This window comes from Manduca sexta, chromosome 17 (assembly GCF_014839805.1).
Source record: "Manduca sexta isolate Smith_Timp_Sample1 chromosome 17, JHU_Msex_v1.0, whole genome shotgun sequence".
Taxonomy (NCBI): domain Eukaryota; kingdom Metazoa; phylum Arthropoda; class Insecta; order Lepidoptera; family Sphingidae; genus Manduca; species Manduca sexta.
In genome coordinates this window covers 5,888,443-5,914,810 of record NC_051131.1, presented here as the reverse complement: position 1 = coordinate 5,914,810, position 26,368 = coordinate 5,888,443, and the positions used below count along the sequence as shown (strand labels likewise).

The 26,368-nt window shown below is 34.8% G+C and overlaps 1 protein-coding gene across 4 annotated transcripts in view; it reads left to right on the top strand.

Moving 5' to 3' along the window:
- The window catches only part of LOC115454133 (Ca(2+)/calmodulin-responsive adenylate cyclase), an 85,781-nt gene that overhangs the window by 27,122 nt on the left and 32,291 nt on the right, over window positions 1-26,368 (top strand). For 3 of the 4 annotated variants that reach the window (XM_037439725.1, XM_037439724.1, XM_030182873.2), the window contains exons 2-5: window positions 4,432-4,702; window positions 5,487-5,819; window positions 12,727-12,876; window positions 15,670-15,788. In XM_037439725.1, the coding sequence (XP_037295622.1) occupies window positions 4,487-4,702; window positions 5,487-5,819; window positions 12,727-12,876; window positions 15,670-15,788 (818 nt within the window). In that variant the 5' untranslated portion in view covers window positions 4,432-4,486. Of the gene's footprint in view, window positions 1-4,431; window positions 4,703-5,486; window positions 5,820-12,726; window positions 12,877-15,669; window positions 15,789-26,368 lie in introns of those variants that run through there. The other variant, XM_037439726.1, reaches the window with a different exon arrangement.

The following is a 26,368-nucleotide window of genomic DNA, read 5'->3' as shown; positions in this document are numbered from 1 at the left end:
TGAAAATGTAGTCTAGAAAGCATTCTTGTTTGTATTGTAGGATAAGTATATACTTACTTCTAATACTTCTTTACCAGTGATACGTCTACTGATATATCTTTGTTTTAATATATTAATGATGTTAGTAAAATTCATTTATTTAATTTGAAATTGACGCGATTTAACTTTGACTTTCTTAATGTGAGGTTTTTTATATTTATAGATATAAAGTTTATTGTATACTGAGAAAGTTTATGATTTATAAAAATTACTCCTGTCAGAGTAAATCAAATAACATTTTCGTTTTGCTAAAATAAAAAATAAAATAAAAATGCTTTATTCATCACGTAGGCGAACATGGTTGCACTTATGATAAGTCAAGGTACATGAGAACATTTAATTATTACTTAATTAGATTAGCTTATATAAATAAAGACAATTTATATTGAAAATAAAATAAATGAAAAATATACCTAGTAAACAAAGAAGCCAGCTCGGGCTGGCAGGGAAGAAATAAAATGATGTATATATGTATTTTTGAATAAGCAATAAGGGAGAAACGCGTCGCGATCCTCACTGGTGAGGACAATAAAAGCCCTAAACTAGCTAACCTACCAGCCTTTCACTAACTACCTAAGCGATGACTACCCGAAGAAGAAAGGCAGAAAGAAACTCCGGGCTTTATTTTTTGTCATCAATTGTCCATTCTTTTATAATATTGTTATTAAATATATATTTTTTAATTAGTCTTTTTCTATACAAAGTCTGATTAATTATATAAGCTAATACACGCACATCACCGTAAAAGTGCGGAGAAAATCCACATAAAAATATTTAGCAATAACTAAAAAATTAACGAAAAAAAACAATAATACTAAAAATTTATAAAACTATGAAACGGTGTACAGCGTGCATACGCCTACATTTACAAACATAATATTTTCATTTCATATTTTGTCATAGATCTCGGTCAATATAATTTAGATTATAAATTTTAAGGCTGATGCAACAAAATGATCGGTCGGTCGTCTATTATACATTGATAATTCAATGAGTCAATATAAAATAAAATATGTCACGGACATTTAAAACTGTTACCCAGTATAATGTCAAAATTGTAGAAAGGTACACATGAGACGTTTATGTAGTTAATTTCTAATATTGGCGTTAACATAGGGTTGGACAGGGTGTGCAGGACTGTTTTTCCAAACCGTCTGATCATCGAGGTAATCCTTTACATTATAATACCCCTTTAACATTAACTCGCGCTTAATATGACACTTAAATTTATAGCCGGGCAGATTGGTTATTTCAAGAGGAATTTTATTATAGAATTTAATACAATTCGCTAGATAAGATTTATTTGTTTTACAGAGCCTGAAATTTGGAACAACTAGTTTATTCTTATTTCTGGTGTTCAAACAGTGCAAGTCACTGTTTTTCATAAAAGTACCTAGGTTCTTACGGACATACATAATATTTTTGAAAAATGTATTCAGCTGGCAAAGTCAGTATATTCACCTCCTTAAACAGTTCTCTAAGGAATCGCTTGAGACCGAAGGTTATAAATTGCACGAATCGCTCTTTTCTGTAAAATAAAAATGGTCTGCAGATCTACTGCAGTACCCCCACAGAAGAATGCAATAAGACATAATGCTGTGGAAGTAAGCGAAATATACTAACCTTGCCGTAGCCACATCAGTTAAATATCTGATCTTCCTAATAGCAAAGACTGCAGAACTCAATTTACCCGAAATTCTTTTGAATGTGGGGTCCCCATTGTAATTTCCTATCGATAGAAACCCCAAGGAAGACTGTAGAGGGTACTAATTCTAGTTTATTCCCGTCTAAATCAATATCAGTTCCATTAATCTTGTTCAGTAACGAGAATCGGACACATTTAGTTTTTGCCGCATTTAATAGAAGATTATTGGCAGAAAACCAGTCAGAAATCAATTTAAATACTTTATTTGGCTCTATAAAATTTCCTTCCCTTCTATTTAGTTTAAATATTAGAGAAGTGTCGTCAGCGAATTATACAACTTCAGCCATTTTGTTAATAATGTACGGTAGATCATTAATATAAACTAAAAACAGAAATGGTCCCAAAATTGAACCCTGGGGGACCCCAATCCCAACTGTGGACCCTGCAGAGGAAACGTTGTTGCTATTCCACGAATATCTAGAGTGTTTGTGTAAACATTATTATTATAGGAATAAATGAAAAAATACTAAAGTTAGAAATATATTACTGGGATCATGGACTGCTAAGGAGTCAAAAGAAAAATATTTTCGACTTGCAAGCTGTGTTCATTATAGACTATTGGTATTTATTGCACAAAATAAAATATAATTAAAAAAACAATAATGATAGGGAAAGCACAAATCACGCTATGAAAAGTTAAATTTGATCTTGCCAATAGCACTATCAATTCTTATCCAACGAGATGGAATCGGCATAATATTTTTCACTTGCGTAAATTATGAAACAAATATAGTTCTTATGAAGCACTCCTAATTATACTAGTATGTATGTAAAAAGGCCTTTTCCCATGTTATTCATTGTAAATTTATAACTGTTCTTGTGAAGTATTTACGTAATAAATATAAATTATTTGATACAAACAGTAGCCAAAATGGAAATTAATTTTCGTAAATAGTGTTTCTTAGAACACTTCCATATTGTGTAAAGAGGGTCTGAAATAATCCGCACTTAGTTATCAAGTTCTTCTTAAAACAGATTTCTGAATACCTTATTAAACTTAAATAAAGCATTATATACATCCCGTCTTAGAGTTTCAGCGCTAACGAAACAAAAAATTTTATAATTAGCTTGCGAGCTTGTTCTGAGTTTGAACGTATTTTTTTTTGCTTGGTTTACAGAGAAGCTCTATTGTGCAAAATTAAAAGGGTAAAAACATATTTCTCTTTTACTAAAAAGTGTACCTATTTGTAAGTCGACTGAACTTTAATTTCTTACCCTATAATTTATGTTTTAATACTTGAAAAGAAATACAGGATGTATACAGTTGCGTGTCAATATACAATATCTGTTGGAAATAGTACTGATATTATATTTGGTTCATGTTGTTATTTCTTTGTAACTGTTTCTATTTGTTCAGTTTTACCTAGTCCGGAGAAAAAAATATGACACTTGTAAGAGCTCCTAAAGTTTAAACCGCAATTTACAACTGCAATATCCTTGCGAGGTGAGGGTAAATAAATATCGCAGATTGCTCTCATTATATTCTGATAAGAGGTTAAACGATTGTCATACCAACTCTTAATGTAATCCAGATGACCTGAGGGTTTTTTTATTAAAAAAAAAAAGGTTTGTTTATTAACAAAATCTCTGAACCAAAACAGGAGGTTAGTACCTTTAATTTTAAACTTAATTTAGAAATTCCTTTACTAGTTTTCATAATTCAATCTCCTTAACCTTTTACAACGTCATCGCAAATATCCGTCAAATATCAGAATTGCTTAAGGCTCTTTGCTAAAAGCGAAGAAACAGCTCTCCGTGTCGGAAACGTTGATCTCAGTTTAAAAGCATCCTGTTAGTGATGCTCCGCCCTCCGAGAGTCGCGAGAGCCGCCCGAGGCGCGGCCTGTGTAGCCTCGTGTCACGTTATAAATCCGGTATTTCTGATTTCAAATGCAACTCTATTCCGACTATGTGTACGGTACACTGAATATTTAAAGGGCAACGTATCTCAGTTACTAGTAGTTTCTGTACTTGCGTTCGGCAATATGTAACGATATCTGGGTTTAAAGGATTACTAGATCGGTTAATATGTAATGGAGTCAATGCCTCGGTTAAGTGAACGAAATGTACTTGAAATTGTAACGACTCTAGGGACAAATAATATAATTATAAGAATATATTGCGAGCATATATTCTATGATTCGATTACATTATAAATTTGATGGATAAATTTTAAAGAGGGTAGTTCGAACGCTTGAGATTATATGTGACATTTGAAAATGGATAGTGTGCTTCATTCCAGTATGAATAGTTGGAATCTTCAGTTGATCATGAATTGTTATAAGCCGTTGATTTGTTAATTGTATTTAACTTAAATCGACTCGTAACTATTGAAAGACTTGAATTAAACCTCTAATTTGACGACTATTTGACCATTGGACTTGAAGAAAAGCTTTTTGTTAAAGAATATTCTTGCTTCCTAATTATTTGTGACAAACATGTTTCGCTAATTCTCCTTTGTAATGGGAGAAGGGTAAGATGCCAATGTAATGTTAAATGTATTTTATTCGCGTATTTTTTTTCATATTATTCGCATATAAGTATTCCTGACCAAACGGCTATTTTTGTTATTTTCGGCGATAAATATAAATTATCCAATTATAACACATACACATTTTTACCGTCGTCTTTCCCGTTGAGATGTGACGTATGTGTTACAGATGTATAATAGGGTTATATTGTTCACAGATGAAGCGGCGGTCGGTGACGCGGTCAGCGGCGAGGTGAGGCGGCGTGTGGCGGCATGGACCATGCGGTGAAGGCGATGTCGGCGCGCGGGCCGCTGGCTCGGCTGGTGACGCGGCGCCGCTTCGAGTCCGCCGAGCTGGAGGAGCTGTACGCGCGGTACGCATGCAAGCTGCAGCGCACCTCCGTCGGCTCGGCGCTGGCGCTGTGGGCCGCGCTCGCCGCCGCACTCGCCGCCGTCGACGCCACTCGCGGCTGGCGCAGAGCACCGCAGGTAATCAGTTAATCAGTAATTTTCATTGTATAGTAACTACTTGTGTAAGATTCATCTTAAAAGCACTAGTTTCCAGTTAATATGTTCGATAGTTTTGCTGTCAGTTATCCTTATAACAATCTATTACGGTATATTTATTCCACATAAATGAGGAAAATCCTGATATTATTAAACTTTCATTAATTACATCTATTTAACTAATAGCTCTAGACAACTATATTTAATAATCTTTTAAAAACAACAATTAAAATATTTCTTTTTTACCTTGCATCAATTTAAGGTACATTCCTTATTAAGAGTTTTTTTCTGGTATACAATGGAGAATTAAAATATCTCGATGTGTATTTCGAAAGAAATAATCATTAAATTATTTCACATATTTTTGACTTGTCCTAACAAGTCACAAAGACTTGTCCCACCATACTCAAATTTGAATATTTTTTTATTTTATGATACCATGGCTAGCATGTTAATTTTTATTATAAAAGCTCATGGCTGTTACTAACATTAAATAGTTTGGTAAAACTCCACTCAGAATACACAGACGTAGAATACGGTTTTTTTCGTATACCACCAGTCATGTTCATGCAAATTAAATTTTTCTAAGATTTATTAATTGTTTCAAAAATTCTTTGACGTTATATTGTAAAGTAGTCCTTTATCTACTATATTTACATTTTTTTAATATGAAGCTATGAGTTCGATTATAGTTACAACTCAAAATTGTCAAAATGTCCCACAAGTCACAATGGAATGCCTCAACAATACTATTACTTTGGTGCAGGTCGGTGTTCTGGGCGCGCACGCCGTGTTGTGCAGCGGGCTGGCGTGGTGGTGCGGGCGGGCAGGCGGCGTGGCGCCGGAGCGGCGGCTGCCTCGCGCGTGCTGGCTGGCACTGGCGGGCGGGGGCGCCGCGCTGGCCGCCACGCTGCCCGCCTGGGGACCCGGCGCCGCCGCCGAAGGTGCCGTGCACGTCGTGTGGGCCGTGTTTGCCGCCTACGCCCTGCTGCCCGTCGGTGCGCCGGTCGCCGCGGCGTTTGGCATCTTGCTACCAACTGCACACACCATCGCTGCAGCGCTGGTCGCTCACCGGTTTCCTCATCACGTGTGGCAGCAGGTTAGTAATCAATAATGAACATCATACATCGGTAACATTTGGTATAGCAGAGCAAATGTACAAAAAACAACGATCATTTATTGATATGAAAACTATTTAAAAGTACTTTAACCTTAACGGTTTTTATTCGTTACATAACAGGTTATTCCACATTTACAAAGTAAAAAACAAACACAGTCTAATTTGAAAGAATTTAATTAAATTATAATTTTACCGTTGCGGTGACTTCAATCGTACTTTATATTGTAGGGGATTTCAAGGTTAATTAAAATAGTGATCGGGAATGACACAACTGTGCTGTAATACTATGTTAATATTATGTTAACAAGGCCCATTTGTATTAAAAGTATTTACAAAGTTCTATTATTCTACCTCCAAGATGTATAAACAGTGTGTTTACCGATTATAGTGCACTTTAAGACGAGAGGCAATAAAGCAAACCATTTGTGTTAGTTTTAGGTCAAGTAGGACTATTTCGAACCGGCAATACGTAAGTTCACGAACTTGACCTCCAAATGCGCCCTTACCTACTACAAAACTTAAGAGTTTCTTGAAGTACACCGGGTTTTTACGATTTGAACATACACATTCGAGACCCTTTTAGTCTGTCTTGTGTGGATGTATTTTATCATTAGCATGTTTAGTACCGACAATTTTATTTAGAAAATGTAGTCATGTCGTAACTTACTTTTACGAATGGAAGCTTGACTGTAGTTTGTTGGAATCGGTTAACGGAGTATGGAGGCCACCTCACCCTGTTGGCGCCCACCGTGGGGCCCGCGCCGCCCCCTCAAGTGTTGTTCGCGTGTTCTTGTTACGTCACTATCGTTGAAAAAACTTATAGTGACCCTGAATACGTCAATATGATTACACTAATGCCTATTCAACGGCGTCTGTTTAGTGTTTGAAAATATTTGTATAAAAAGCAACGGACACGATGTTTATCGTTGTTTTTTTTTCTGGTTTAATACGTGGAAATGACATACTTTCATCGCTAAATGGCTAAGTGGTATATTGATAGGTGCGTCTGCAAGGTATTTTGCAGTTATGGTACCATAGAATATATACATATATATATAAACCTTAACCATAGCATTTATGGATACATATATTTCTTATGGAAACCTTTCATCATAGGATTTAAATCTCATATACACTGACGCGCGACTTAGAACATGCTATTTAATAAAAAGTGAATAAAACGAAACAATAATTATTTTATTTTACAATACATAGAATCCTCCAACAATGACTTTGGGAAAATTTGATGCAATAAAAACCATTTAAACATTTGGCACTGCACCCAAGGTGTTTGTGTTTAGTGCTAACATATTTATTTACTTTTAGGAATGTAGTCACCGACGATGCGATGTTGTTAAAGCCCATCATTTTTGTTTGAACTGTAAAGATCTAAAGTTTGCCTTATTGTTAGCAATAATAAAATGGCCTCCAGACGATTTAGGCTATTTGATGTTGCGTCACGATTGTACGTACGAAATATGGATTTTTGTTGCAAGAATGACTAATAAGCCCAAATTGGATGTCTGGAAACTTAATTGGATTTTTGCGAATGCGGCTAATTAAAGGAGAAGGCGTGCAATCTTCCCTTCCGTTTCTCCGTTTTTAATGAACATTTAATTTAATGTGACTGTTATTAACGTTTTAACAGATCATTAGGCTTTATATCTTTATTTCCTCGATCAATTGCTATTTTTTATTTAATTCATATTTTTTTCAGATACTAGCATTATATAACGATATATCATATTTACTGTACAGTTGAGGTTGTAACTGGGTAAAAATAAATGGTATATATTTTTTTCGGTCTACCTAAAAGAGTTTTAACTAAATTATTTAAACAGATAAACATAAGGAAGTATTACTACTTTGTCAAATGAAATGAAATTCCGTAATTATGAGAAAAATTAAGTAAAGCTTTGTTTTTATTAGATAATGAACAAGACAACAAAGACAAAGCCTTATGTTAATGATGAAAAAACTAATTGAAAATACAATTCCTTGTTACATTGTAACACGAGAGATGTTTAATATTTAATTGTAAACGATTTAGATGGATGACTCGACGAACACGACAATTCATCCTCTGGTTATTACATCTGGCCGTATTAGCAAGAATGAATTAATGATATTTCATTCTGTATGAAACAGACAAATTAGTTCCATCATCCATCAGTGTTTGGGACCAAATAAATTGCGTATTTATTGTGGCTTGAACACTGATTTTTGTGTATTGCTCAATGATTGTGATATTGGTGCGGGGAGTGATTTATTTTAAAGTATAAATTGAAAATGCATTTCAACTGAATACTGTTCTATATCTCTGGTAGATTTGATGCGGTCGTGTAATTTTAACTGAGTACAAGGATAGTGTCGCTGCTCGCTGAAGCACGTTAAAATTCATTATGAAAATGAAACCGCTAGAGGGATATTGTTATTCTCCGTCATCGCTTTAGCTCACGGAGATGTCAAGACTCATTTCTCAAACATGACCAACGGAGTAAGTTCACAACACATTTACATAATAATAATTCATTGTGGAGTATTGTGCGTGAAATGTATTGCAGGTAGTCACTATTAGCACACTGCCTTGTAACAAATTCGAGGCGACCGCGATGCATCACTTTTCTTAATATATACGTTTTCTCTAAAAATATATATCATTCAACGTTTACCCATTCCATATATATCATGGACGCACGTCATAGACAATATTTATATTCAAATATTTTCACCGCATTGAAAAATAAATCCCAACGTGGTGCGGAAATTGGTCGCGGGCGGTTCGAGTGGGATCGATAAATGTATGTAATTGTTTGTGACGGTGGAAGTAAAATTGTCATACGGATGAGTTTTATACCCACAAGCCACATATTATATGAATAGAAAGAAAGAAAAGACAGAAAGAAGACATTCTCGTTGACGAAGAAAAGTAAAAAAATTTGGCGCTAGACCGAGAACCTAATAGTATATGTATTCAATTGACTCTCGGCTTCTGACAAAGTCAAACGAATACGCCCTCAGTTAAGCGATTATGTACAGCGAGGGAGAAGAAGTGTTGTTAGGCCGAACTTAACCGTGAAGTGGACTTTCAAAATAACACTCATGAGCGTACTCCAATAGAGCGGCGTCGGCGGTTTACACTGGAACCCTTGTGATATTTATCCTTCACCTGTTCCGCTGTTCCGCTATCGCGAAGTACATCAGAAAGTGCTCGCCTGCAGGCTACATACTAATAAACACGTCTTGTCTTGAAACCAATTGGCGGCCATTTACAATTTCACGTGATAATGTTGTTTGACAACTGTGGTTTGATGTATTGAGAAATGTTGTTTATTATATTTTGTATAAAATTACCACGAAGACGAAAAATACCTTTTACTAGTCGATGGCATTAATTAATTACAATTGGTGTATTAATTACCAGATTTTGGACACACTTGCCCACAATAGTCTAAATTGGGTGATTACCATTAGAGTCCAATTCAGGTTTTCGGGATTCTAGCGTTTGGGTCTAAACGACATCCTTCTGATTAGTCTTGTAATCAACGCAATCAAGTAAAGTATATTGCACTTTAATGTACCCTTCAGAACTGAAATTTGGAGCAATTTTAATATTAATTAAGTCTTTGGTCACCCTTTGTTGGTTTTTGTAATATTCGCCCTTTTGAGTCACACAGTAAGGTTTCATTTAAAGCCTCGTTGCGGTCATGTCATGTTAACTAATTCGCACGGTCATTTGTCTTTCCGGCTTTCGTGTTTCGTGACTTGGCTGACCATTGACATGGTGTAATTGTCATTTAAAACTCATTCAAATTAAAAGCACCAATTAGTACCAAATTATATGAACCTTAATATTTTTGTTGCTTCCGCACCTTAGTGTTGAATATATAAAATACAGATTATATTTTATTGCATAGACCAGCATAAAAGCAAGTACGTCACGGTCATCCTATAAGGAATCTTTACCACTAATAAAAAATCACAATTCTATAAGAATCATGGATGTGATCAAGGGAAAATATTATTTTGGTTTCTGTAATTCTTGCTCTCCATGCGAAACTCAAAAGTAAGTAGGTACTTATTTCGTTTGTTTATGGTTTTCTGTGAATACGAGACGTTGCGACCTGACGTACTACTCCGGTCAAGTCGACCTTTTAGATACTGTTGCTAAACTTGTCTACATTGTGGATTTACTGACTGTTGTAGTTAGATGTTTCTAGAATGCAGTATTGCATTCTCTCCTTTATTCTTAATTCTGTGAACTTTGCTTACATTACGTGAACGTTAAGTTTTTCTGGACTGAAATTATAACCTATAGTCTATTTTATAGCCACTTCCATGCATTATACGCAATGTAAATATTGCTAGGTGTGTGGTGTGGTGTACAATGTGTCACCGTGTAATTAGACGATTAGTAAAAGATGCGGGGGTTCGCAGGCGACGCGGGCGGCGACAGGTTCTATTTGCATAGCGCTGCACGGTTCGGTGCCTGCCGTATAAACGCTATAAATAAATTAAATGAGCGCCCGCGAGCACCGCACACGGATCACTGGCTCAAATAAAATTATTATAATAGATGTGTCACCATCGTTTATGCGCTTCACTAATGTCGATTGCTCTTTTTCCCATGAAATTAATGAATTGACGTCATATTCTTTCGGCCTTTGAGTTGTATGGTGATTGCAAGTCACTTAATTACGAATAGCCAAGACAAAAATGCTTGGTCCGTAAATTTACTCAGTATGCGACTGAAATATTGTTGGTACAATGTAAGTGACTCGTTATTTATTCTTGGGGGAATAGACGACTTTATGCGCTTGTTTTACGGGCTAATATAATATCTTCATAGGTACGTGTCTCGGGAAAGGGTATTGTATCCCCTCTACACTACGTAATATAGACTACGTCATGGTATACATGTATAGAATTCCCAATTCAGCGAAACACGTGATTGGCGATAAATTACGTCAGGGAGGCGCTGGATCGTAAAACTAAATTAAAACGAACAACATTACATAACAATATTGAGAGAAATAAAAAGGTGCGGAGATGCTTAATAACTAGTATAAATCAGTAATTATACACAAAAATGCTTGAATGATTTTTTTCAAAGCAAGCCGTTCAGCTCCAGGGAACTCCAGGGTATTAAACATCCCATACAGACACCCAGATACTGGAGCCGTTCTAGCATCACACCACGATATATTAAACAATTCGATATTGTAAAATGACCCGTAAGCCCCTACACATCGACGATCACCCTCGTTTACGACAGCATCGAGGTCCACCTACCTACCTACCCACTATCCATCTCAAAGACTTCGGCCTTGTACGCTCGACTGACCCTGAGACTGCCCTATTAATCTACTGTTCCATCAGGGCTTACCTTGCTGGGGCTCCTCGCTACGATTGCATCAACGCCCTCGACGAATTTGTCCACACATAATAGATCATTAGATAACATATTCATAATAGTGACACATCCGCTCCGATGAAATTCCCGTAATTGCGTTAAAACACGCACCTGTTTAATTAAAGTAATGAGTGCCTAGAAGTGGCTCGTGTTCATTTCATGCGTTTTGTGATATCTGTACGGTGCGTATTGTAAACATTCATTGAGCATTGCCCTGCCTTACCTCTCTCGTTCCACTTGAAACGTGCGAGTATTTAAAAGCATTTAATTGAATACCCGTTTCGGCTGTGCTCGGAGCTACCATTTAGTTTGTGTGCTTACAACCGGCAATTAAAGTAGATTAATACAAATTTAAAAATATTTTTAGATGTTGGTTGACGTTTTTGTTTCCATAAAAACTGACTTATTTAAAAAGGGGGTTGCAGATAGTCGCCCTTATTTGTAAAAATATATTTGCCTGTGTTAAAGGAAATTACAATTTTAGAATTCAAGTCATACAATCGATTTCCAAGTCTGAAGATTCTGTACGAACTACAAGTATATTTGATTCCCAAAATATTTGCTCTTCGTTGAAATATTATGGTTTCAGTGTACTTACTCAGCTTTCAAGAACTTAGGCGTAATAGTTATTTTATCCTGGTATAAAATAAACATAATCAAAATAATATACAATTGCTTTTTTGCTGTAATGTTATCAGACAGCCATGATGGTGATTTTATCTGGTAAACATTCACATGTTGCAAGAGTTTTCCTTTCATCTTTAAGTCATATTTATTGCCAGGCTTGCATTGCGCGTAGGTGTAATGGTTTAGTATAAAGAAAATTACGTAGGAAAGGCACGTTTATCCGCAACTTTATGAATGTTAAACACGACTACAACGAAGTGTGTAATATTAAACTTTCAACGCAGTATCAACTTATGTAAACGTAATAAACCTCTATGATTGCAACTACGACAAGGTAAATAAATCGTTTACATGCTGTTATAATCGCAAAGCCCTGATTGAGAGAAAAGCTTTGCAAAATATACAGCACTTCAACAAAGATCTTAGTCAGGTGGCTGACGTGTTTAGCTTTCTCTAACTTTTATTATGAACACTACATACCAACGTGTCATTTTATTTGACGGCTTGTTTCTACAGAACATTGATTGATCGCTCTCCATTTAACACCGATCTATTACAGTTTAATGTATGCAGCGTCGTTTTATGTCATGTACATTTGTTACTATAACTTTGATTTTTTATTACGATCGTAGCTGCCCACGTACCATTAAAATATTATGATATCAGAAAGGTAAATTAAAATAGAAGAGTTTTTGATAGCATGGAAAATTATGGCATCGATGTCCTATTTATAAGAGTGGATATCTGCACTGTGTGTTGTTTACGTCAGAACAGATCGCTGTGAAGAAAGAAATTACAAATAAACTGTTCATGTTGAATATACAATAAATTGCATATTGTCGACAGATGATGGGCAACGTTGTGGTGTTTCTGTGTGTGAACGTGGTGGGAGCTCTGATGCATTCGCTGATGGAGACGGCGCAGAGGCGCGCCTTCCTCGACACCAGGAATTGCATCGCGGCGCGACTCGACATGGAGGACGAAAACGAAAAGCTGGTGAGTATGTATTTACTGGCATCACTATTTGCAGCTGTTCTCGTTAATTATGCCACGTATCAATCTGTTATTGTGTGACATGAAATACGATTAGCTGAAATACGAACAAACACGGATGCTGCGTTAGAACTACCCAAAATGCTACACATCTGCGTATTAATAAGCGGAATTAATCGAACGTGGTGTTTGCACGGCTACATCAGGAAATGAATTCAATTATACAGTTTCGTAAATACATATCTGTTTTTCTTCAGACACGTTTTATGTTTCTAGTATTTTCTATTAATTGAATGTTTCTTGTTTCTTTACTATGAAATTAAACAAAGTATTCGTCTTTCATTTCATTTGCATATTTTTTTAAAACTTACCTTCGCTTCTGAAAAATAATGTTTCCCACTTAAATGCTATGCATTGATTATTTTAAACCCTGAGGTTTTCACATTAAATTCAAATATCAATTGTGTAGTTATTTATTTTAATAGTAAAAGATCTCGTATGCTTTTGAAATCTGTTATTCCCAATAATCCAACGACCGGTGCCAGCTTTGACATTATTTACATAATATGTTCCGACATCAAAGAAAAAAACACGTTGGGAAAACGTACGTCATTAAAATAAATACGCCGATAGGCTCGCTGTCTGTGCCATGTGGGCGCAAAATAAATTATAGCAGAATGTGAAGAGTTTGAATACACGTCCTGAATGGAAGCTTCGGTGTACATATTCAATGTCTCTGGCCCTCCTTTGCGGGAAGGATGCCGCGATAAACTTTGTTACGTTCTCTTCATCACAAACAATAACAGACATCGTATGTGTGTCGAGTGGATTTGAGTTTGACTTATTACATGTAGTAGTGTGTACGGTAGTTAGATATATAAGCCCCGTAAAGAGACGTTGGTGTGGCCGGGTTTAAATGAAACAGTAATTCTAATATTAATTTTATGTGGGTAGGAATTTTCGCGAGAGTATGTTTTTATTTGTATTGTCATCAATTGATGCCGATTTGTACCAGCGGTATAACATGTCGAATGTATAAAAATAATGTAAATTAGGTTGGCTGATATAGTTTCAGTTTTATTGGGATTAGTAGGGTACAATATATTCAAAACAAAGTTTTGGAACAATACGCCATTAGCATTCACGCTACTTATTGTAGGTCAGCAGCGAACACATTACGTTTAATGCGAACGTTTGGAACGAAACAGCAATCATTTAAGATTTTATGTATTTTGTATTTGCTGTATTCAATAACAATTGGATTTTCATTTAAATCCTTAAATTATGTCGGGTAGTTTTACCATACTTTAAATAAAATATTATTCAGATACTTACCTTTTTTAAAATGTACCAAATAATGTTCCCCGTGCCGTAGCGGGTTGTGAGCCGGTTATGCAATGTGGGGCCGCGAAATTGATTCCCATACAGAGACAAATATTTATGCTACCCGCTATTTATTTGGTATTAATGTTTTAAAGCCACAGTTTTTCTTCGTTTCCGATACAGATCACCAAAAAGTCCTTAAAATCATCTTAATAAATGTTCAGGACTCGAGACGATGTGTTGTGTAAATGTTAGGACTTTTTTATTTACTATAACCTAATATTATAGTTATTTTCTATTTTGATTGGTCTATGAAGTTTTATGTGCATGCTTTACAACGCAATAAACAAAGTTATTTATAAAATTATTTCTGAATTATGTCTGACATTTACTGTCCCGAAGCAAATTAAAACATGTGACTACTGGCGACAAAATCGTAGTAATCAATTATAATAACAATTTTATCTTGGTTATGTCGAAATAATTTATTCGAAGCTTTTCTACTTAATAGAGAACAACCACTAGGCTGATCCCAACTCGCATCCAAGAAATAAGGTTTTCGCTTTTATGGATAAAGCAATTTCGAGGTCGACCACGCCTTGAAGAGCTCGTTTGCCTTAAGTCCCGATTGTTGCCGTAATTTTTGGCACCAGACAAGCCCCTCTTATCTAAATTAAAAAAGCGATAAACTGAAAGTCTTTAAATCAATCATCACATTAAAAATCTGGAGCGAGAGCACACCGAGCTGTCTTTATTCTCGTGTTGTGAATGTCAGTAATTTAAACTTGTCTGCTGTCATTTTTATTTTCACCGCACTTCACTTTTAACTGTAATTACATTTCATTGAGTCCATCAAGGATTTTATAAGTACTAAACATAGCCTTCGCATCTACGCCATTATAATTATAAGTTAAGAGTACCTGACAGTTTAAGTCTTCATTCATATTGTGATCATTAGAACGGAATTTAAAATAGCAAGCAATTATTAAAATAATTAAATATTACGCACCATAATTAAGGCGTAGAATTGTAAATATAGAATTTGTTTAGTAACTGTCTCGATGGTGTATTTGTATTACGGTACGATTGCAGTGTGAAAGTCTCGGATTCGATCCCCGGGGCAGGCAAAGTGGTATTGTGTTTTGTATATTCAGTAGCTCGGAGTTTGGAATTTGTTCCGAAAGGCTTACCTATTACATCAAGGGAATACACATGGCGGAAATGGAGTGCCTCTGCCTACCCCATTCGCGGATAAAAGGCGTCAGTAAATGTGTGATTTAATATTAATCTTCTTAATTATTAGTTCTGACTTCCGACTTTGAAACTACGTTTATTACCTCTCGTGATAACTTGACCTTGCCGTTACTAATTACTACGCTTAGGCATCAGTTAATAAAAATTCACAAAAAATACATGTTTGTAACGTTGATAATCTCATCGCTTACAAAGCTATTGATCTAATAATTTGTGTAGGAGCGGTTACTACTCTCGGTGCTGCCGCAACATGTCGCTATGGAAATGAAGAACGACATCATTTCGCCCGTCGAGGGACAGTTTCACAAAATCTACATCCAGAAACACGAACAAGTTAGGTAAGTGTTGAATTGTTTGCGTACGGATTAGATACTATCTCGCCCTCACGGACCAGCACAACTCCTGATCGATAGCTCTCAGAATAGCATCCGAGATAAGCTGTTTCCAAGGACATGAGGTGTTCCTTCGAGAAATTTTGTCTTAAATAATTAAATAGGTTCTACATTAATAGTTGATTACCTAGAACGTCTTATTTGATTTATATAAATTTAAAAGAAATTTAATCGTGTAACTGGTTTCGCGCTGTTGACGTTAATTATGATTTTCAATTAATTGTAAACATCATAAATTTTATATTGAAAGTGTGCCATATAAAAATGATTATTAAGATCATAATTGCCTCACGAAATATAGTTGTATTTTGGCAAAATGGAAACATTGACTTTTGACTTACGACCATTTAAATTTTAAGGCAAACTGGTGCATTATATAAAATAATTATCAGTTTGCTTTGATTTACTGTTACAATTTCTTTTTCTGTTGCAATGACTTGGTCTTGAAGTAATACTTACAGCAATAAGTCAATATACCAGATTTTGTAATTCGTTTAGAGGACACTGGACAATCACGAAATCTATATTTTAATACCACAAATTCCTTTTTATATCAAGTCATAAATACTAGACAGTAACTAATTATTTTTATTTATACAATAATTACAATAAATGTAGTATTTGACATCAGCAAGTCGCCTATGCATAAACATGCAACTGTCGGCGATGCATTTACTTTTTGGCTAAATATTTAATGCAGATAATCCTTGATCTTGGCGTAACGCTAAATAGAAACATATTTGTACATGTCACAATGATGGCAGTATCGGTCTGCCAAAACACTCCACGCTGGCGTATCTCCAAATAATAGTTAATAGTTTCGCACGATTTCAATGCCCTTTACAAGTAACATTGTAGGTGTAATTATGAAATGATTCAATACGTTACATTATCCCCGCCTGGTGTAACAAAACCGGTCCGTGGGTCAAGTTTTGGCGTGTAGTGTACCAATTAGTTCTGTAAAACTTCGTAACTTCACGTTATGGACAAAAGTTACGTCGCTGACAAACTGGTGAAAATGAGTATACGTATGATATAGGGTTCCTGTTGGGACCGGTACACTATTTATCTAGCGTGTCTAAATTTGGAATATAATGGAAACTTGAATACAATAGTGCGAGATATGGTCTACAATAGATGGGGTTTTGATGTGAGTGGATTTATGTTGTAACATCTGGTGGCCAAAAGCGTTGACGTTAATTAAGATATTTCGCTCACGAATATTGAACAATTAATGTGACTTTCGTCAGTGCCATTTGTGAATGTAAACATATATGAAATAATACAATCAATTTTCTTATAATTATACGTGTTTTGTCTAGTTTATTATTATTTATTACATTGGAAAGAAGTGTTTCAATTGTTTATTGCACATTATATAATAATTAAGTTACGTGATAAAAGTTTAATTGTATTATATTAGATAAATAAAATAACCTAATTGGCTATGAATTAATTGGCTTTGTGGCAGCGTATGTACAGTCAGACACGAAAATAACTGAACTTATCAAAAGTTTAAATCTCCTATATACGTTAAGTTTAATTGAAACATTTTTACTTTGTGTGAATTAAAGTAAAACCCATATAATTTTTGTTGTAAAGAATAAAAAGTGGTAAGAATACAAAAAAATGTATAGGCGATATGAAGTTCGAATTCGATTCAGGCAACTTTTTGTTACAAATTATAATAAGTCTAGCTTTTGCTCGCGGCTTCGCCCGCGCAATGCAGTTTTCCGGGGTACATCTTTTTCTGACTTACTTGATATGTATCGTTATATTATGACAAAATCTTTATAAATTGTAACCTATGTGTTGTTCTGATGTATAACCAATATTACTGTAAAGTTTCATCCAAATCCGTTCAGTAGTTTTTTCGTGAAAGAGGAACAAACATACATCCATCCTCAAAACTTTCGCATTTATAATATTGCTAGGATTATAGATTCGTAAGTTCACAGGTAAGTTGTTCAGATTTGAAATTCACGCCCAAGATGAGGATGAAGTTCAAGCCTGCTTTCATTATTATGGGACGCAAAGTTCGGCGAGTTGTCTAAGTGAATCAATCGACTCATTGTTGTCTTAATATTGTTAAATTTACAGTTAGATTATATTGTTATATGTGTTATGGCCAAGTACTGTGAACTTTCATTAAATTCATAGTAAATAAATAAATATAAGCTTTTCAGGATAAAAGGTATATCAAAATAACGAATAAATTATTATTTGAAAATATATGTGTGTGCATACAATTTACTACGACAGTCTGTACTTAATATTTATAATGTTTTGTCATTCAATTCTCCATTACAATCTCGTACGTGCTACTTACAATTCTTAAACATAACGTTGTAAACACTCACCTTTGGAATTCAGTCTGAAGCGTTGTTGAGACTGGTAATATGAAATGCTGAATACCAAGTTGTACCGGAGTGAAGTCACTAACGAGATGAATAGTTCACATAATTAGTCAGAACTGTATTCCCATTGCTAACCGGCAGTAGCGCATCAAATTTACTAGTGTTGGAAACAAAATTTGCCAACAAATTACAGCGGTACCTGTGGTTTGGTTTAAATACTTTATATTCATTTGGAACGTTATTTTCCTGACGAGGGTCGATATGTACTTAATGTAGCTTTTGTGATAATTTCACTTACCCTCTTCAAATAAAATGCGGTTTAATTCTTGTTTGTTAAATTGGACGTGTTGAAAAAGTTTTAAAAGGTACAAGGCAAGTATTGAAAGGTATAAGGCACGTGTTGTGTTAATCTATGTAGAGGTTTTGGAAATGGCTTTCCAAGATTGTATTAGAAAGTTCATGAACAATGATAATGTTAAGCACATAAATCAGTTCAAATTATAAGGTATAACATACAATTTCTTGTAACAATGGTACCATTTATGAATGTAGTTTAGAGGCTGATACTATAGTTTTGACTGTACTATCTCAAAACTAAATGATAAACTATACTTGTGAACCTTCGTGATAAATTGCGTTTATTGATATTGACTTTTCTTGTCTAATATGTAACAAACATTAAAAAAAAAACTAATAATACACGTCAACTTGATAACCTTTTTTTGAAATCGGTAAATAAGACGTGGATGAAAACAAAAACACTGCCCAAAAACAATTATTATACATGTATTCGAAAATAGATTTAATAACGTAAACACAAGGAAATTCCCGGAACAATTCGTCGCGGCGTAATCTTTTTTTGATGACTCTCCGGGGTAGCATAAAGCTTATGTTTATTTCCCAAGTTGTGGTAACTTGTCCAAGCAATAGTGTACCTTATCAGTAACGGACGCCAAACTAAATAGACTACTCGTTAAGATTGACGCATTATCTCGTACTAATTATACCGAGTATTTACACTTATACGTTCGAATACTTGAGTGTCATCTTTACGTATATGTTTGACAGTTATTGCTGTCATTAAGGAATGAATATTAAGGGTGTTATTTCTAAGTCATTTGTTTACTGAACTTGCAAGGTTACGTATCATTTAGAAAAAAAGCTTTATTATAATAAAAAAGATAAAAATAAGTAGACCATTAAACAAGAAATATTCTTGTTTTTAAAGTATTAAAGTTGTATTACCACCTAAAACAGTAACTTATAAAGCATCCCATAAAACTGTGGTACGCATATCACCCTAAAACAGTCCATCATAATCATATAATACTCTGTAATGACGTTTGAGCGTAATAATCTCAAGGCTATAGTCGAAAAGGTCAAATTTGTCACGGCTACTCATTCACGGCTATTACTTTTCAATATTTTCACGTCGGGCGGTTCACGGATTAGGTAAAAATATTTGCAGAAGATCGTTGAACCTCGTCGGCCGACTTTGGGTTGAACGATAAACGTCCAATTATCGCTTATAAATAGAATAATATCCCTGCACCGGTATGGATGGATTTGCTTGGCGCAGGGTACTCGCCCTTTGTTTACGACTATTACTTGGAGTTGGTACACTTTGAAAAAATCTTTACGATTACTCACTGTCGTGCGACGCGTATCGGACTTTCGTGTCGGCGCCAATCTGTTGCAACTTATACGGATATAATTATAATTAAGAAAATTACCTTATTGAATTGTTATTTCAATGTCTTACGTGATCGGCCCTTTGTTTATTGCATCTCTATTACGTAGTAAACTACTTGAGTAAATATGGTAAACTTTTGTGACTGGCCGTTTATATCGTAGAAAAGTGCATATTAATGCGTTTATTCCGAGAAATGAGTCACTCGGAAAAGTTCCAAGCAAACGCTAGTACTATATAAGTAAAGAAAATCCTGTCGGCCAGTATAGATCTCGTTTTTCGCTAATCGTGACGTGTCGAGATTAAGAAACGGTGAATTGCAGGATCCTTGTCATCTTATTAGTAGAACATTGGTACAAATTCAAACCCATTTTCTTAGTAAAGTAATTTCGACCTGACCATTTCATATATTTATCAGAGGCGCTTTCGCTCGCGGTTCCGCCTGCGGAATAAAAGTCCCGCTATATATTTTCGCAGGATAGAAAGTAGCGTATGTCTTTCCCAGAGTTTTAAACTATGTTTTATAATATATTTTTTAGAGATTTTTATAATAAACAATTCCGTCGTACATGTTTGTTGCATAATATTAACCGTTAAAGAAGCGCAACCATCCGAAGTTCTCAAAACGAATGAATTTTCCTCGTGTTTGTAATATTTTTATTGATGCTTCCCTTTTGTTGGCCATAGCGTGATGTTATATAGCCTATAGTCTTACTCGATATTGCGAGGTTATCCAACACTAAAACAATTTTTCAATTCGAATCAGTAACTCCTGAGATTAGCGCGTTCAAACAAAGAAACTCTTCAGCTTTATATACTCGTAATAGTATAGATTAACTTGTGTTATACATATTTTGGATTTTGAAATGATTTGGGGTGAGAAAATTAAAAAACGGATTATTTATAGCATGAATAATATAATGTTAATGAATAATGATAAGGAAAACTACCCTTGTTTACAACAGAAGCAACATCTTATTTTACTAGAATCTTCAATCAATGTTTTAAATCTAAAGTTAATTACTTCTAACTTAGTTAAATTGTCTCCCGCTTCGCGAAGGAAGAGGGCGCTTAGTTTTTTCTTAGTTTAGATGGAATTAGTTCTGGTTCAAACCAATTAGGTTTTTCTTAAATACATCAAGGCACGATGTTTCATGGAGTAAGGTACGGAAGTCAATATTATATTATTATTTTGTTATCTCGATAAAACTCATGCATAACAGCATGTATTTAATATAGAAAAAGAGAGTTATGCATTGAGAAACCACACGTTTCTACCAAAACCGTGGGTGTATAATAAATTATTGTGAATTTGCATTCAAACGTGACGATCGCAGCGCATTCACAGGAAACGTTGAATGAAAATTTTCAATATAGTTACAATGTATTTTTAACGCTGTTTGTTCCTTAATAAAAGAAACTGAATGGCTTACGAACGTGGTTTTGTGGCTTGACAATTTTTTTTCTCCTTCTTACTCCTCAGATGTATTTCTATTAATTTGTTAAGATTTGTTTCATACAATTAAATATTTATAACGGTGTGTACGCTTCGAGTTGGTCATTGGATCCATGTGTTCGATATATACGTTCGGTGTTACTTTTCTATTCTTCGATGAATGAAAAATCTATAGAAACTCTTTGGCAGCAAATTAAATGTGAACGTGTGCCAAGAAAGTTTCTGTAACGACGAGTAATTACGATGTCTAATTGCCAACTTATTGATGTGCCCAATACACGATGAAGTGAGGTCTCAGGTCATTAACCACCTTTTGTAAAAAATTTACTGATTGAAGTTTTTTGTGCATCATACAAGATAATAAATTGCTGGTAAGTTAATATTTTAGTGGAGTCGTTGAAGTCACCGTGAGGACATTTAAAACAAATCTAATGTTTTCTAGGACGTATAAAAAAGAAGTCTTTATCTTGTTTATTGTTCAATATTTAAATTTTTATTTGTATAGTAGTTGGTTGTGAGTCAATCATGACACGCATACGAATGGTCATGAGAATACCTAGCGTATTTATCATGTAGTATTTTCATTTTAAAGTAGAAAGTTAAGGCGAGTGGCTCATTGTGTTGGTTGTGGAGCGTAACATTCATTATAATTTTAATATTACTTTGAAGTGTTCGCGTTGTGTGCGGCGTGCGGTGCCGGATGGTACTCGAAGTCGAACCAGTGCGATTCACCGCTAGCCGAGCCGCGCACCGGCACCGGCGCCGGATGAATCATTGCGTTCATTTAGCCGCTGGCTGTTTGTTCTTGCTCATTACATTGTGTGTTTGTTCAGTCTTTATTTCCATAAAGGCGAATCATCCACTTTGCTATTTATGCCCTTCGTTAATCTCACACAGTCCTTTTTTCTATTCACATAATTAGTTTTATAGTTGTCTATATTGCTTGAAATACTCGATACGATTTATGTCAGTATAATTCGACGTATTTGTTTATTCATATTGTCAGAAAATCCAATATTTTTAATAAATGTTACAAGTGTCAGACAAATCTAATTTCGCCTTTCAGCTTTTTTCTCATACGCCGGCCTGTCAGGGACGTCTGTTCTGTTCATTAGATGGCGGCGGTTGCCAGCTCAGCATTGATCTTTTGTTTGCACTCTTTCAGGTCGTATTTGTGAGTGGACGATGTTTTCGCTACTTTCACCGAAACATAAGGTCGTACTTCCTCTGACTAAGCAATATCATCAAGTAAAGTTGTTTCATCCAAAAGGTTTTGCACCTCGGTTTCAATTTGTCTAACTTAGTTCCAAAGTTATTCAATTTAAGGCGTACACCTTGCTACGGAACATAGAACTTCACAAGTTGTTATTTTGATTATAATCTTAATCACTTATCTGCTTTAAAGTACGTACATCTTGTACACGTAAAACGTGGAAACTTATCGTTGTTACAACGCATGTAAATATTTGAAGAAACAGGATTTAGTGCCAGCAACAGGAAACAGATTGCTAATATTTAGAACAAAACTGCTAGGAATGTTGGAGTTTGAATTCATAACTACTTGAATTTGATATTTCATTTCATTTTAATATTTCGCAACTGGAAAATTGCATTTACTTGCGAATTACATTATTTCTTTTCTCAAGACAAATTTATATTTCTTTGTAAAATAAATTAATGCTATTTATGATGATGCAGCTTTAAAAGTATGTTCTGATTGAAAAACTGGACTTATTATGAAGAAATAAGAAGCTTAGACCAAGACTAATCGGACGCCAGACAGTATTTACAAGTTACAAAAGGTTATTGAGGTTGACAATAATGTTAAATGTTTGTCAAATATCTATAACTACCTAGAACGCTGCATACCAGATAGAAGCACAAAAAAATCAATGTCCGATCAAAAATCGATACACAAAAACTTGTGCCGAACGTGCAAATATTGGATAAAAATAGAGAAAAGTAATACCCCACTTTTTGCCTTTTTTGTTAAGAGTATAGTTCCTAACTTTGTAAAGAACTAAACGAACTTCGGGCGCTTTTTTGCTTTACTTTACTATTTGCTTGGTTGATTTTTAGACTCCTTCCGTTCCTATTTTTAGGAAATTGGACTGACATAATCGCTTTATGTACACGGATTCGGGCTTTATTTCGACGGATTTTGGGAGTACGCGTATTCATCAACGATTTTACTAGTAAAGTAGAAAATGAGCCTATGCCATGAGGCCGTAGCCATAGAGCCTTTTAACCAATAGCAAACAGAAAATCTATAGGAATGATATATCCTAGCATCTTGGCTACGGACTTTGAACGCTTTTTTCTAACTAGGCCGTCTAACGCTAATAGAAAACAGAAAATCTATAGGAATAATATATCCTAGCATCTTGGCTCTGAACGCTTTTTTTCTAACTAGGCCGTCTACTATCTTGATATAATCCATACACTGACAAACTAGAGCGGGATTGACGTTTTATTCATAGTCCACAGCGCCAAGGTAGAAATAGGATTAATCCTGTACAATGCAAAATATTTTAACCCATATGGCTTCCAAATACATAATCCTTACGTACTGTTAAGCTTTATAAGCCCTACATTTTTAATGATGTCCATAAACAAATTCGAGACAAGACATACTTTAAAATATATAATAAAACTGAAGCAATTTGAAACAAACGAATGATTTATAATAAGAAAAAAAATAGATCCATGTATGTGTCGGATGTAGGGTATATTTTATATCCGCCTCGATAGCGACCACCGTACTCAAGGTATTAAAACCGCCAAAGTGGCCCACGTAAGTGTGTTGCGGTCCGGGATCAGTCTGTGTATCCGGCTCCAACTGGCCGGCATAATAGGGTACAGGACTAATTTTTGTTCTTTACTATTATCAAATATTTACATAAGGAATTATTAAAATCCGGTAAAAAATCAACAAGTTATAAGTCTTTGAATTTCGGTGAATCTCCTTAGTAGAATCAAAGTGAATTAATGGAGATGTTTACAAAAACATTGACACATAACAAACGAACTCTATATTGTGATTTTACGTCAACCAAATATACAATAGCAGTCTGGCATAAGACCTTTAACGTATAAAATATTCAGTGTATTTGATACCTAACCTCCATATTTACTACCAGAGTATTAGTAATTTGTGACGACTTTTCTCCGTATTATTTACTTATTTTTATAAGTCAAGGACATAGACTCGGCACAAGGGAAGGGAGCTGAATACGTGTGTCTGGCCTTCCAGAAATCTTTATCTATTTTAGCCTATTCAACTTGGTTATCTCACAAAAAACTTTTATAACTCTTGGTCAAGATATTACGTCACTTTGAGTCTAAAGTACTGAATATTTAGTTCTAATATTTTAAGCCGCTGGTATTTGATCAAGGCACGTCTTGCGCTGTGGTGTCCTAAATAGTTTTTTAAGTTCACTTGCAGTCACTTAGACAAGCTATACAGTTCTTCTACACAAATATTAGATTGATACATTCAACTTGAAAAGGATTCCGTGAGAATCAAAGGTAATCATTTCCAGCAGATATAATGTTCTCTAATTAAAAGTCATATTACGATTCCATACAAGTCCATATCATATTCATACAAAACATTACAAGAATTTGTTCTGGTTAAAGTGAATGGGTACATGAATGGTGTACCTCAAATGTCTAAAACAGATATTAATGGTCACAAAATCACATACAGATTCTTTTGTTTCACTAAACAAAATGTTTTTGATTTATATGTTGTGGTTGTAATGAAAGTTTGATGGAATATTTAAAGTCACTGGTTAATAATAACACGTATCGTTTTACAAAGGCGAAGCCTGTCAGGGTTTATTAACTTTGTCCAACCTATACACGCGACACTCGCCTTTTGTTTATCGAATTATGTCGAGTGCTGTAATCCATCACCTGTTCGGGTTATATTCGAATGTAATAAGATGCCTTCACGGTCGTCCCTGTGAAAGGGTTTACTATATGAATCAGATATCACTAACGGTAAGGCCTCTTGTAATTCGTAATGTATATATTGTTGAATACTAATCACTTTGAAGTTCATTAATCTTCTGGTATAATAGACGTTATCTGGTAATATCGCCTTAGATTTGTTTGTGGAAATGTCAATGCTTTAACACGTATTGCTAATACGACTCTAAGAAGAAGTTCTAAGATTAGTTGTTAACGCACAAGTTGCGAGAAAACTTGGCTGGCGTGACGTCTTTTCGAATAACATGTTGATAACGAATGGTCTCTCTGTGTTTTGGAGGAGCGTGTCGTTTAGATTTTTCGCATTGCTAATAATATTTTAGTTATGCTATCGAATTTCGAATATCAACAAAGCTAACTTACATAAATTGAATCAATTATTGCCAAATTAACTCACATGATATATTCTAATATTATAAGGGCGATGATGATGATGATTCAATGATGAAATTATTTTGTAAGAAGACCTTATCTTCCCCTTTGATAATATTCCAATAATCCAGTGGGATTCTGATACTAGTTATTTCGAGAACATTCCCGCTTTAACAATTGTAAAGCTGCTAAAATAAACTTAAATATATGAATGTTCTATTTTGTACCTACTCGTATGTGTTATACAAATAGGAACTAATGTATTAGTCATTCTGCAAAAAATATATTGATACGGCTGCGTGAATGGATGCATCGATTACATTAGTCTGCGCCAATGTAAAAATATTTAGAGACAACATACCAGTTTCAACAAACACCATGCACTTTAAATATTTGACGTGATTGTTCATTCATTGCAAATTAGTTTTTGAGCTTTTGTGTATTCAGCGCCGCACTTGAAACTACGAAAATATTTACCTTCATTAAAATTCAATCAGTTGTCACGGGCGTTTCACTAGGCTTTATGAAAAAATGTTAAAAACGAACGGGAATTTGATTTAGCTGCAAATCCTTCAATATTTTAATATTCATCGAGGTCTATAGTCAGGAATAAAAAATCTTGGGAACATTATTATACATTTATAAAAGCAGTGTTGTG